At 38.1% G+C, this 13644-nt stretch overlaps 3 protein-coding genes across 14 annotated transcripts in view; all 3 read left to right on the top strand.

Annotated features, from left to right (window-relative positions):
- The window catches only part of LOC148405697 (pleckstrin homology domain-containing family A member 5-like), a 66451-nt gene extending 60797 nt beyond the window's left edge, over positions 1–5654 (top strand). For 6 of the 12 annotated variants that reach the window (XM_088406475.1, XM_088406473.1, XM_088406474.1 and 3 more), the window contains 5 exons: positions 273–416; positions 1281–1373; positions 1673–1815; positions 3018–3181; positions 4142–5653. In XM_088406475.1, the coding sequence (XP_088262601.1) occupies positions 273–416; positions 1281–1373; positions 1673–1815; positions 3018–3181; positions 4142–4176 (579 nt within the window). In that variant the 3' untranslated portion in view covers positions 4177–5653. Of the gene's footprint in view, positions 1–272; positions 417–1280; positions 1374–1672; positions 1816–3017; positions 3182–4141 lie in introns of all 12 variants that reach the window. The other 6 variants (XM_088406470.1, XM_088406472.1, XM_088406471.1 and 3 more) reach the window with 3 other exon arrangements.
- Positions 5655–7645: 1991 nt separating this feature from the next.
- LOC148405696 (zinc finger protein aebp2-like) lies at positions 7646–12382 on the top strand. Its single transcript, XM_088406654.1, has 8 exons — positions 7646–8211; positions 9279–9510; positions 9832–9939; positions 10042–10228; positions 10759–10883; positions 10979–11046; positions 11733–11846; positions 11918–12382. Exons 1-8 carry the CDS (start codon positions 7742–7744, stop codon positions 11928–11930), a joined length of 1317 nt encoding a protein of 438 aa, XP_088262780.1. The 5' UTR covers positions 7646–7741; the 3' UTR covers positions 11931–12382.
- A 760-nt stretch (positions 12383–13142) lies between these two features.
- Positions 13143–13644, top strand: part of ndufa5 (NADH:ubiquinone oxidoreductase subunit A5) — a 2854-nt gene continuing 2352 nt past the window's right edge. Inside the window, exon 1 of the mRNA XM_088406660.1 lies at positions 13143–13194. Within this exon, the coding sequence (XP_088262786.1) occupies positions 13174–13194 (21 nt within the window). The 5' untranslated portion in view covers positions 13143–13173. The remainder of the gene's footprint in view (positions 13195–13644) is intronic.

Genomic DNA, 13644 nt, shown 5'->3' with positions numbered 1-13644 from the left:
CCCATTGATTATTTAATCATCTAAAAAAAAATCTAAGGAATTTACATAATCTGTCATAATTCCTTGTTCCTTGTGGGGACCTCTTGCCCTTGTGGGGACCATTTTAGTGGACCTCAAAAATTCACATTTTAGTATTTTAGCCAAAAACAAAAAGTCATCATTCGCATTTTTGGAGGCCATACGAAATCCGGATTTGGTCTCCGGGCCTTAAGTTTGACACCCGTGATCTACTATGTGTTCATGAACTGATATTGAAATGTTGATGTAATAAGGTCCGGGCTCACGCAGAGGGAGCTTGTGCAGACCCCGTTGAGCTGGAAGCAGCCCTCAAGCAGGTGACGACGTTTCACAACCAGCAGAGCGGGATGGACGCTGAAACTGGAATTCTCTCGGAGAGGTTGCCTAATACATCACAGGTTGATGGAATTTTTATATTTTAAGTCAACTCGTAGAAATATAGTAACTCAGCTCTCCTACAAGACACTTGAATGGCTCCCGGCGCGCCCATCGACCAATGAGGGGAGGAGTCGATTCAACTAGCGGGTGGGAGTAGATCACAACTTCTTACCTTCTGCGGTCCATGGTCACGCCAGACAGGAGCCAATCGCGTGTCTTGTTGGAGTGCCCGTCTCTCTCATGAAACTCACATTGCTCTTCGGCAGACACGAAGGGAAAGCAGGAGAACAGTGCTCCAGCAGAGCGTTGTAAATCTTGTCCCGAGATTTATTTTGTAATAAATTGGAATTTCAAGTGTGAACTGTGATTGTTACCATTTTTGATTAGCGACAGAATTCACTCGAATTAGACTACCGGTTGCCTCTAATATAACCGCGGCTCTCCGTGAGACTACAGCCAAAGGGATGGGAACGGGAAGGGATAACAGTACAGTTACTGTTTAAGATTGAATAATTAAAGATCGAAGTAAAAATGTGTACTGAAGTAGTTAAACATCCAAGCGGTGCCCTTGGCATTTGATTTCATAGTTAACTCATCCGTCTAGCATGCAGCATGGAAATATATTTACACTGGAAAAACCTTTGTACAAGATCTTGAATGTCATTTTTATATTGTTTTAATAATAAATTCTTAAAAGTTTTTCTGAGCACAGCCATAGAGATCAATGGGCTCCAATCATGGGAAACAAAAGTTGCGGCGTATAGTCCCAATATATGAGAATGCTTTGCTTAAATTTGACTGTAAAGTATGTTTTGGGATTTGACCTCCCCTCCTCTTGCGCTTGCTGACTCCACTAGAATATTTTCTGTTCTGTTTTAATCAAGCAGGAGGTGTGTGTAGACGCAGGGCACGGCAGGGAAACTAGACTGCAGAGCGGACGTTTGCTGCAAACTGAGACCAACAACACAGAAAATGAGGTAGCCAAATTATGGAAAGTCCTTAGATTTTTTTTATGTTATCATAAAAGAATCAATGGGGAAAAAAACTAGGGAGCTGAAATTTCCTGCAGATGATTAAAACATGGAAAATTTCAAAATGCAACGGTTCTGACATTTCTATGTGATCGCAGCTGGACGTGCAAGATTTCGTGTGCAAAAATAATCATTCTACATTGATTGTCCCTCAACTTTTGCAACCTTCCGTTGAGCGGCGGTCAAACTTTGTCAGCAAACAGAAAATACGACTTTAAAAGTGTGTTTGTTTGGTTTTTTTTCAGCTTTGTGAGATGCAGACGGCTGTGATCTTCGACCAGCACATGGAGACCCAGCACGTGGAGTTAGTAAGCCTTCACTCTTTTGACGATGACAAAAGCAGAGAAGATATGAGCAGCTCGCCAACAAATATCACGACAGATAACAGGTGTGCACATGCCCGGTTATTACCATGCAAATCATGTCTCTTTACCAATCAATCATTTTTTGATTACCGTATTTCTTTGAGTACAAGTCGAGTTTTTTTTTTTTCCCTCGAATTAGGGAGGTCGGCTTAAAACCACAAAACACAAAACAGAACATTTTTTCGGCATGTATGTGTTTGAATAACATAAATTCGGTTGCGAAATAAGTTCCGTATTTTCCAGAATAGAAGATCATAACATCAGATATTTGTGCAGAAAGATGGTAACTGGGTGTTTTTTTTTGTTTGTTTGTTTTTTGTATAATAGTAGTCGCGATTATTTTGGTCAATATTGAAATCACGATTATTGCTCAGGATTATTCATCATGTCTATTTATTGCCCTTTTTTTTAAACAAGCAGTATATAAACAAAACCTCAAGGCTTGATATTTGCAAATAATAATAATAAACTAAAATAAATAAAGTAAATAATTCAAACAAATAGCTAACTTATTTGCTGAATGCAAACCAATAAAAAAAATGAAGCCTACTCAGAGCTAAGCACATTATTTACTTTCAAGCAAATTTGAATCAATTAGCAATCAAAATCTCAACTTCGGTCATTTCAAACCGAAATTATTCCGATTTTTTGCGAATCGGAATTTTCAAAACGAGTCTAGAAACTCACCGCCATTTCACACTGGTAAATAATATATTGGGTGAGAAAAGCAGATGTTTTTGTCATGCAACCCTGTGGGAAACATTGCCCCCTGGTGGTAGTGCCTGATTTGACTTGTAATCGATAAAAGTGCTTGACTTTCTATCCGTTTTAGAGCGTTTGCACAGAACATGGCCAAAATGCACTTTCGTCAAGCGCCTTATCGTTGTCGACAACAAAGCTGCGTGGATCATTTTTCCGGCAGAATTTGAAACATTATGAAAAGGAAAAGACGGCTCGAATTGTGTCCTTCAGCAATAGGATGTGTGCTTGAAAAAGCCGGCATGGATGTCGGCAGGTGGGGGGAGAAATAACGAAGGGCGACGTTCCGCGCGCCGATCTCACGACAATCGTCACGGGTAAAGAACATCCCAAGTAAGATGATCAGCAAATCATCTCCCATGACCTCCATTTCGACTTGTATTCGGAGAAATGCGATATATATTTCAAGCATTTTTTTACGTTCGATGAAAACTGTGAGCGTTAATTGTGCTTGGGTGGATTCCAGCTTCCAGAGTCCTGATCCGGAGACGCCAAGCCCTGAGCCCAAAGATGGGGAAGTAGATGTGCTGCCACAAAATTCCAGCTCGGAGAACTTGGAAAAGCACCTGGAGTCCTACAACGAGCTACCAGAAAATGGCAAGAAACTCAACAATAACAATTTATTGGCTTGTAAGTAAATAGAACACGGTGGTTCATTATTTGCTATTTTCAACTCTTTCAGCCTAAAGACATTTGTTTTATTATGGTTTTTATATATAATTTATTATCTACTTGTTTCAAGTGTTTGGTCTAAAAAGGGCGGGTAACAAAAAATTAAAGTTTTAGGCAATCCTGTTCTAAATCGATGCTGAAGTAATTATTACTTCAGTACTTAAGGACCACAAGTAACTGATTCCTAAAGTAATCAATCTTCTCTTATTGAAGTAATCAATTACTTTAGGACATTAATGACCCAAAGTAACCAATTACTTTGGTAGTTAAGGACCTGAAGTAATTGGGCTCTAAAGTAAGCAATTTCCCTCTTCTCTTACTGAAGTAATCAATTACTAAATACCCAAAGTAATTGATTACTTCAGTAGAGGGAGATCGATTACTTAAGTAATGGTAATTTCTTTTCTAATGACTTAAGTAATTACTTAAGTAATCAATTACTTTAGGTTCTTACGTACTAAAGTAATAAGTTCTTTCTTACTTCCCTACTTTAGTAATCGTAAGTACTAAAATGCTTTAGTACTTAAGCACCAAAAGAACTAAAGTAAATGAATACTAAAAAGTACTTGATTACTTTCTTACTTGAATTGACAAAATACCTAATTGCTTTAGTACGTAATTAACTAAAGTCTTTGATTACTTCAGGGAGTAATTAGTACATAATGTACTAAAGTAATTGAGTACTTTAGTACTTACAACTATTATTAAAGTACTGAAGTATTTTTTTACTTTTGTACTTATTTAACTAAGGTAAATGATTACCTTAGTTCTGAATTAATCTGGTTCCAGTCATTTTTGTAAAAATTCAAATAAGTATGAGAGATTACGAAAAAGAAACGTAAAAGCACGTCTTTGGCATTGAATGAAAGCAGTGCTGAGATCACGATAACAATATTTGCATTGTTCTCCCCCCGGCAGCCCAAATCTTCACAATGGTGAGCAATGACACGTGAGCGTCAAGCCGGACATGGTAGACAGGCCAAATGTAGCAAGTTGCCGGCTTCCTGCATGAACAACACAACTCTTCACAAGGTTGCACAAATAGAGACTGAAAATCAGAGGGCCCTTAGTCGTACATGTCCAGATCCCAAAGTATTTTCTAGATCAACCTGTACAAAAATCCTACATATATATGTGTGTGTGTATATATGTATACATATTGTATATAAATTTATATTTGTGTATATTAGGGGTGAATTTACGAGTGCATCAAAGGTTGCCGTTTGAAATATGTTGCGCATCCAATCATCTTTTGTAGAGGTTTTAGAAGGAAATTGTTCATATAGTATATGTATGTATATTTATATATATATCAAATCTCCTTCTCACCCCGGCGGGGTGGTCTCCGTGTTATCCTCAAGCTCGGGTCCAGAGTTTGGGTCCAGAGTTTGAGGGTTCTGCGCAGTATCTAAGATGGTCCTAGGACTGCACTCTTCTGGACTGAGGCTTCAGATGTTAGATATATACAGTAAAAATATGGTGTAATTCCCTTCACGTTCACTTATGATCAATAAAGTTCCATTTTCAGTTAGTGGATCGGTTCTTAAAGGGACAGTGTGTAAGATTTTGAGCGTTTTTTTTTTTTAAAAGGAATGAATTAAACAATTGTAAATTCCCAAATGCAAATGGATGTCTTCTTAATGACCAATAGGGTGTTTTAAATACAATCATAGGTCTAGTTATTATTAAATTGGGGGGTGGCGCTTCTCCGGTGGCGGCCATGTTTGTTATAGCTATGGACAATGGTAAATGCAGCACCTGCAGCTGTCCGTAATGGAAAAACTGTCTAAATCTTACACACTATCCCTTTAAGACGCGGTGTAACTTGAATTTCAATGCAAGTCGGAAAACCATACAAATAATAACTAAAAAATACATAGATTACTCTATACGTACTGTCAAGTATTGTACGATCGTTCTGCCCCTTTTTGCCTCTATTTCATCTTGCACCGCATTTTTTTTCTGAAAAAAAATCAGCTTATTGTTCATATGTGAACGTAAAGGGAATTCCAGCGTTTTTTTTCCATCAACTTTTTCAATCAAACTACTGTATAAAATGCATTCCACATTCTTATTTTTAAGGTGCAGCAGTATATATAAATATATATATATTGGTTATGTTTGGAATGTTTAACGCATAAAAACAAAGTTGAAAAATGAATGCAAATGATTCAAGAACTCTTGTTAGCTAGCTTACTTTTTTCCTGTTTTCAAACCAGTTTAGTTACTTTATTAAGAAAGCTTCTGAACATGTTTTAACCTTTTTGCTGCTGAGCAGTTTTATATGAGCTATGGATGGTCATGTGACTATGATTGTAAGGGAAACTGATGGATCAATAATATTTATTAATTTATTGATTATGTTCCAAACTTTTTTAAAAGCATATATATATATATATATATATATATATATATATATATATATATATATATATATATATATATATATATATATATATATATATATATATAAAATATGTGTGTGTGTGTGTTTGATGTATATTTAAAACTCTCAAAGGTTGTATTTTTTTGTCCAATTAATAATAATATCTCACTGAGACAGCCTAACGATGACAATGATGACTTTTAGGGCGTTTCAACAAATTAATATTCAGCAGTGTCCAAAAATAAAGCATTCTAATAATATAAAATAAAGCTGCAACAATGTGTTAAATAATGGTATATAAAATCATGGTAAAATAAAATCATCTTAACTCCCCTTCGGTTGTCTCTGTGATATTAAAATGGATTTGATCAAATAAAAACTTTGTATGAGAGATAAATATGCATTGACAGAAGTCAGATTTTCAGAAACACCTGAAATAATCTGATGAGAAAAGGTGTGAAATTTTCATACGCGGTATGTATTATTATTAATATTCAAAGATTAAAAAAAATGATTGTGGCATTGTACAGCCAATAATGTAGTTGTTAAAGTGTACAGCTGTATATAGTGGAGCGTTTGAAAAGTCTTTTGGGGAATGCCGTACTTTATCAAAACTCCAAAGTCAGCACGACTGGATTCTGTTGGAACGTACAATGATTTTTATTAATCTGGGTATGATTCTGCGGTCACATGGATTCTGTCCAAGGAAGTAACATAAAAATACAACCCGAAACCGAAAAGAAATGAGCATTCCGGGGATAGCACATGTACAAAGCAATAAGTGGGACTTGAGAAAATGAAAAGAAAGTGTAAAAAGTGTATAAAGAAAATGAGTAATTTATGTACACCTTAAAAAGAGAAAGCAAATATATTATACTGTAGAAATTATTATTAATGTTATTAGGTCTAATATGCAAAAAAGTTCATACCCCATGTGTTTTATATTGTGTAATAAATGTTGATGTTCATACAAACTTGGTCTTTTTCTTGTCTTTCTATTTGACATTAGTGAATGTGCCATTTAGTATTGGAAAAATAATGTATTCTAATAACAGTTTATCTAGATTTAAAAATCTTTTGCCTTGTGCAGCACAGATTTTACAGCGCATTGTAATTCATAGCTTTGGGGTTTAAAAAAAAGTATATACATACACTGTATGTAAAAAATTAAATGTAGAATGAATTATTTCAAAATGGAGTTCACCCACAACGCCAAAGATTGTCTTTATAAATTGATGAGCCTCTCGTTTTGTTATTACAACTGTGACTATTGTTTTTTTTACGATGTGACAATTCCATATATATATATATATATATATATATATATATATATATATATATATATATATATATATATATATATATATATATATATATATATATATATATATATATAATTTTTCTTTAAAATACATATATATATATATATATTGTTTTTTTCTTTAAAAAAAAAAATATATATATATATAGATATATATCTATATATATATATATACTTTTTTTGATATATTGGTATTCGGAAAACCATGCAGGAGGAACAAAACCAGTACAAGTTTCGGGAATCCGCTGAAAAAAAATGTTAAGCTTACTTGCATGTCTGAGTTTTAGAACTTTTATCCATTAATCATCTGTTTATTAAATGTAGAGTAGACTATTTAAAAAAAATGTTTTTAGTACGTATTAATACATAAAGTTAAGGTTGCATGCACCTTGCAGGATGAGTTTGATTATTTTACTGTTTGTCGGAACACGTGGAGGAGTTCAACCACAATGCCAAAGATTGTCTATACAGGCGTGCTGAACCACTCGTCCAAAGTAAAGTGGTGATTTGGAATTCGCGTGCAGAATTACGTTTAGCTATAGTCGCAACAGCGTCAAATCTTAATTTTTTTAAGTGTCCCTACCTAAAAATATATTTTAACTTGTGTTTGGTGTCATAATTGGGATGAAATGTTATTTACAGAGCGTTGGATTATGCGTTTATGCGATCTTTGGCTACGAGGATCCGTGACGTCACTCCAAACGCCTGCTGTGCTCAATGCTTGAATTGCAGTGGAGGAAAAGAGGCAGCAGGAAAGCAACTTTTTCGACTGGAAATAAACCACTAAACAAACCACCAGCGGAGGCCAAATATGGCTCACATAACATCCGAGGGAACCCAACAAGATTCTCAGTCGACATTTGCGCATAGTGACAAAGGGAAAAGCATCGAGGGACAGGCCGCGCCGGAGTCCGAACAGAAACCGGATAACAATAACGAGCTCGGGGGAGGAACGGACGTCAGCGGCCGTCGTGGGACTCGAACCCAAAACGACGACGACTCGTCGCCTGTCGACGTCAAAAAGTCGGCGTCCCCGGGCGAACTCTCGGAGCCGGCCAAGAGTCCCGCACAGGGGAGTCTGGCGAGCAGTACCGAGTCCGCCCAAGAGGGCTCCCGGGTGCTGAAATCCGAACAAAGGGAGGGAGGGGACGGCTCTCCCTCGCCGCCGGCCGAGCACGCCAAGGCGGCCGACAAACTCGAGCGCGCCGGGAAAAGGCGAGCCAGCGTCGAAGTGACTTCGTCGGACGGGGAGCCGCTCAGTCGGATGGATTCCGAGGACAGGTCGGGGAAAATCCACCCTCGTTCTCCGTCGTTCGAATTCGTTCTAACGAGTTCCCCTTGAATGATGCTAGCGCAACTTCGGATTCGACGTAAACCGAATGAAACTTTCGCGTCAATTTGAAAGACCTGCCTCATGTCTCGATGCAAATTCCAATGCGTTACCTGGCTGCGACCACTTGGGGCGCTGTTGTTTTGTTCCCAAGAGAGCGTAAAGAGATAGTGTGTAAGATTTAGGCCGTTTTTCATTACGGACAGCAGGGGGTGCTGCATTTATCATTGTCCATAGCTATAACAAAACATGGCCGCCCCTAGAGACGTGCCACCCCCATGTAATATCATTTAATGATAACTAGACCAATGAGTATTTTTAAAACATACTGTTGGTCTTTAAGAACGCATTCATTTGCAAGTTTTTTTCAAATTTACAATCATTTAATTTATTGCATTTTAATGAAAATCTTGCACACTATCCATTTAACGAATTATAAACGGTTACCCCCGCCGTACGAATTTAATCGGAGTTGGGATCGTAAGGCGGAATCGTCGAAATCGCTAATTAGCTAAAGCGTCCAAAACCCCAAGTCAATATTTTAAATACATATTACTGATTTCACAACTAGCTAAGTGTGCGACAAATTCCAAAATTTATTTGACTTTTCCGTTATTTCGTCTCTCTGACACAAATTAACTCCAATGTGGCGCACAAATAAAATGAGGGACCATCTTGTTTTGTGCAGGTTTACGTCGCTATTTTCGTGCATTTTATGTCAGACAATTAAAAAAATATCATTTATTAACCTTCGTACTTCATTTAAGACTGTATTCCTCAACCGAGTATTTTTGAGGTGTCATTAATAACTCGTTTATGAATTATTTTCCCTTTCAAGCACCCCCAATGTTGTGGCTGCATACCTACAGTATCTCTATTCAATTTAAAAAAATCAACCTCAAGGTCTCGACTCTCATTTCCCAGCAGCTAAAAGGTTCCGATTATAATCCGAATTTATGAAAATAATTAATAATTGTCTTAATTGTGCTCTCCTTGTTTTGTTGACTGCGATTTTTAGTATCAGCAGCACTCTAATGGACATGGAGAGCATCGCCTCAAGCGGTCGTTCCACGCCAGCGATGTTCAACAGTAACGGTGCGGTCATGGCGGTGGGCAATGGCGCTATGGCGCCCAACGGCAAGTCCGCCAGCTACACCTGCTGCTGGGATCACTGCCAGGCGCATTTTTCCTCCAGCCCCGACCTGGCAGATCACATCCGAGCTACGCACGTGGATGGACAGCGAGGCGGAGTAAGTCTTTTCGTTAAAAGATTCCGCTCGTTTTTATATTTCACAAAATCATCTCGCGGGCCGAATTAAACCCGTTTAACACACCTGCTGTAGACTCACAGAAAACACATTTGTCCCAGCCTGATATGTTCAAATGTGATCAGTAGCAACGGGAGTTAAACAAGTCATGAATTGGCCACTGTTTTCTTTTCAAACTAAGAGCAAATGAACTGGAACAGGAAGCTACTTCATTCTGAGTTGTTGTAAACATCTTGAGTCATAATTCTTAATTGGGCTTTAATTTTGGAGATTGAATTCTTTTTTTCCCCCCCCTCCGCGCAGGTATTTGTGTGTTTGTGGAAGGGCTGTAAAGTTTACAACACCCCGTCCACCAGTCAGAGCTGGCTGCAGAGACACATGTTGACTCACAGCGGCGATAAACCTTTCAAGGTGAGACACCCCCCCCCCCCCCCCCCCCCCCCCTCCTCCACACACACACACACACACACACGCTTCATAATCTTGTTTTTGTTTGTATGTGCGGGGTCGCAGTGTGTGGTTGGGGGCTGCAATGCCACGTTTGCCTCTCAGGGCGGGCTGGCCCGCCACGTCCCAACCCATTTCAGCTCCCAGGGTTCGTCCAAAATGTCCAACCAAGGCAAAATGAAGGAGGAGTCGCCGTCCAAAGCCGGCCTCAACAAGAGGAGGAAGCTCAAGAACAAGCACCGGCGCTCGCTCCGTACGTACAGCACATTATACACGTTTCAGCAGCAAAAAAAATCATTGCTCGCCCGTTTGCTGGGTTTGGTCATGTGACATCCCCGAGCTGAGCCATGATTGGTTGTCACCTGCACACCGGACGGACAAAAGGTCAACTTTTTACAGCTGAAAATAGCAGCATGAGTAATGTATCGGTGGCTGGTATTAGAAACCTTCGGGAGTACCCGATACTGTCGATGTTGGAACCTGGTGTCGGTACTCTCCTATCCCTGTATAGCACAGGTGTCGAAATCCGGTCCTGGAGGGCCGGTATCATGCATGTTTTCCAGGTTTCTCTTCCCAACTCACCTGATTCAAATGATGAGCTCATCTGCAAGCTAAGCAGGAGCTTGAAAATCTTACAAATCCTTTGAATCAGGTGTGACTAAGACGTGCTGTATACCGGCCCTCCAGGACTAGATTTTGCTGTATAGGATGTCTTTTCTGACTTTGGTCATGTGATGCCCACATTTTTTATATTATTTTCATGTTTTTTTCCGTCCTTTTTAGCCCGCCCTCATGATTTCTTTGACGCCCAGACCATGGACGCCATCCGCCATCGAGCTATATGCCTCAACTTGGCTACGCACATCGAGAGCCTTGGAAACGGACACAGCGTTGTGTTCCACAGCACGGTACACACACGCGCACGGTGCATTTAATACTAGATGTGTTTTTCAGTGTTCTCCTGCCCAAAAATGTACAGCGTACTGTGTGTGTGCGTTTTCAGGTCATAGCGAGGAGGAAAGAAGAATCTGGGAAAGTCAAAGTACTTTTACACTGGACGCCAGAAGACATGTAAGTTTTCCTTGATTTCATCCTTGAGGCATTTGCTGGGACCATAAATGTTCCCCATTTTAAAAGTGTTGAAAGAAATGATACTTTTTTCCCCCCTTTTTGTTTTCTTTCAACACATTAAGGTTGCTGTCAAAGGCTTGTGTAAATACATATTTTAAGTGGAAATAAATGTGATGGTGGTAATGGGACTTTTTGTAGGTCAATAATTCATATTACCACTTTTAATGTTTTTATGGTAATTATTTTGGGAAGATTGACTCACGTTATAATCCTTAGGGTCCATAAACGGGTCCTCGTTATAAAAGTGTAAACAAATAAGACTTTTTTTTGTGTTGGCATCCCAAAACCACCAGGTGGTGCTAGCGGCCACTTTATGACTTTTTCAAGCCTTTCAATGACTATGACGATTGGATGATTAACTTAGCCTGGACTCCCATAATGCAAAAGTTCTAATACTTCAATTATGACAATAAATATTCCTATTTCAATTTTATAAATATATTGTTATCGCACATTTACAATTTTTGTACATAAAGGGGGCGTATATACAGTATGTATTGATCGGGCTGATGCCACTTTATATTAGATTGCAAATCGGGCGATATTAAGCCCAGCCAGGCTAGTAAAAAAATCCCTGCACACCCAGGGGTTGATATTTTTTTATGTTTTATTTTTTTTTTTGAAAGATTACCTGACGTTTGGGTGAGCGAGAGTGACAGACCGCAACAGAAGACCAAAGTCGTGCATCTGTCCAAGCTGCCAAGTGACACAGCAGTTCTCCTGGATCCCAACATTTGCAGGTGTGTGACATGAAAACGAGCCAATGAGAATGAAAAAAAAAAAATCAATGTCTCCCCCTCCTTCCACGCAGGATGTTTTTCTAAGGATCTCATCTCATCCTGAAGTCCAACTTGCATAGAAAGATTTTTAGAGAGTTTCAAGTTTTCTGAAGCCATGCCTTTTAGATGCCTAATGTCAGAGGATAGTTAGGAATTTATTATAGCTGAGAACAGAGGAATCATTTTAGAAACTTTTTTAGAAAGAAGCAGTCTTTGTAAATACTTGAGATTTGTAATATATTTTTTTACCTTTATTTTTTTTCCCTCTGAAAATGAACTGTAGTTGTACGTGCCTTTTCTAACAAACGTAATCTAGTTGCTGTGGTTGGAGTTTTTATCTTGTCATTTGAACGTGTGTCTGCTTTTAGAAGGGCATTATTGGAGGGAATGCTCAGGTATCGTCTGAAACTTACTGCCTTAAGTGTAACCAGTGCTCCATTGCCTTTGATGAAATGTGACGCTGTCCCTTTAAATTGGAGAATCACAAAACTGGTCAATCTGCTGTATTGTTTCTGTGTTTTTAGACCTATAAAGATTCCATTTTGAGACTTTGGGCTTCTTATTTGTCTTATTCAACATACAAACAATGCATTGTAAACATTTCAGATAAAAGAAAAGAATCTTAATATATATTACAACTACACAGCTACATAACTGTATCTCACTTGTAAATAAAGTACTTTGTAAAGGGAATTTTCAAAAGTTTGAGATAAAATGCACTGAAATCACATCTCATGAGGATTTTTTTTTCTTTTAAATGGCTAAGGTAAAGCATATTATTTTGAAAATAACATGCAAAACACCCAGCGGCCTTAAAGGGTAACTTTCCTGAAATTCCAGTTTACTTTATTGACACAGCTTGAGTTTTAATTTTCACATTTTTCATCAAATGTCCACAAATTTGCTAAGTAAGCAATTTTTCTTTCTAAAATACAGCCGTGGATATATGAGGCTTTTTTTTTAATGTCCTTGTCTCGTGAGGCTTTTTTCCCCTTTTAAATGGCCAAATATTAGTAAAGCCCATTTATTTTAAAACACTCATCGATCCTAGAATAATTGAAATTGCATGCCCTTTAAAAGCCCCCTTTTTTATTATTATTTTTTTTACATTTTGAAAGAAATAATTAGTTTGGACGTTGATAATGAATGCATTCAATTAAAATTGTTACGCATTCATTGCATATTCTCTCACAGTCACGCCCCCCCACCATGTCGGTAGTTGTAGCGCTATTGTGACGTCATAATAAGTGGCCGGAAACGGGGTAGAACGACATCCTGTACTAATACGATGGCCGGACTGCTGAAAAAGGTACAAGTAGAGGTCAATGTTTCTAGTTTTGCGCTTTACCAAAAGCTTAAAAGATCATTGTGTCATCAATTATTTGTTTAATTATCGCTATTTAATGTGTTGCTTTGTGTTTGACGTAAATTGTCCTGGAGAAAGTGTTCGCTTATCGATTTATTTTATACGTTCATTTTCACGACAGTATTTCCATTGACGGCACGGTAACATGTATTTTAGAAAGGACCGCCAGATAAAATTAAACTACCTTGGATCTCGTTATTCATGCTCAAAAATATCATTTTCATTTTCTTCGGCATCATTCTCGCAGTATTTTAGCTACTCCTTCTAGTCTGATAACTAAATCGTCTTGCCTTGTTGAACTTTGACGTTGTCCCCATCTGGGTGAAATTTCAGCTCCCTCGTCATTAAATGACTTCGTCCTAGTATTTTTTTTAACTTTACAAAAGGGTAAAA

The sequence above is a fragment of the Hippichthys cyanospilos genome, chromosome 22 (genome assembly GCF_059441005.1).
Source record: "Hippichthys cyanospilos isolate Australia breed blue-spotted pipefish chromosome 22, RoL_Hcya_1.0, whole genome shotgun sequence".
Taxonomy (NCBI): domain Eukaryota; kingdom Metazoa; phylum Chordata; class Actinopteri; order Syngnathiformes; family Syngnathidae; genus Hippichthys; species Hippichthys cyanospilos.
Note: the sequence above shows the minus strand (reverse complement) of the source record. Positions and strands in the feature narration are given on the sequence as shown.

What these genes read in the sequence shown, in the direction of transcription:
- LOC148405696 (XM_088406654.1), top strand. Translation starts at nt 7,742, where the DNA reads ATGGCTCACATAACATCCGAGGGAACCCAACAAGATTCTCAGTCGACA. An exon ending in CGGATGGATTCCGAGGACAG is followed by an intron (nt 8,212 to 9,278) that starts GTCGGGGAAAAT and finishes TGCGATTTTTAG; the next exon opens with TATCAGCAGCACTCTAATGG. An exon ending in CACTGGACGCCAGAAGACAT is followed by an intron (nt 11,047 to 11,732) that starts GTAAGTTTTCCT and finishes TTTTTTTGAAAG; the next exon opens with ATTACCTGACGTTTGGGTGA.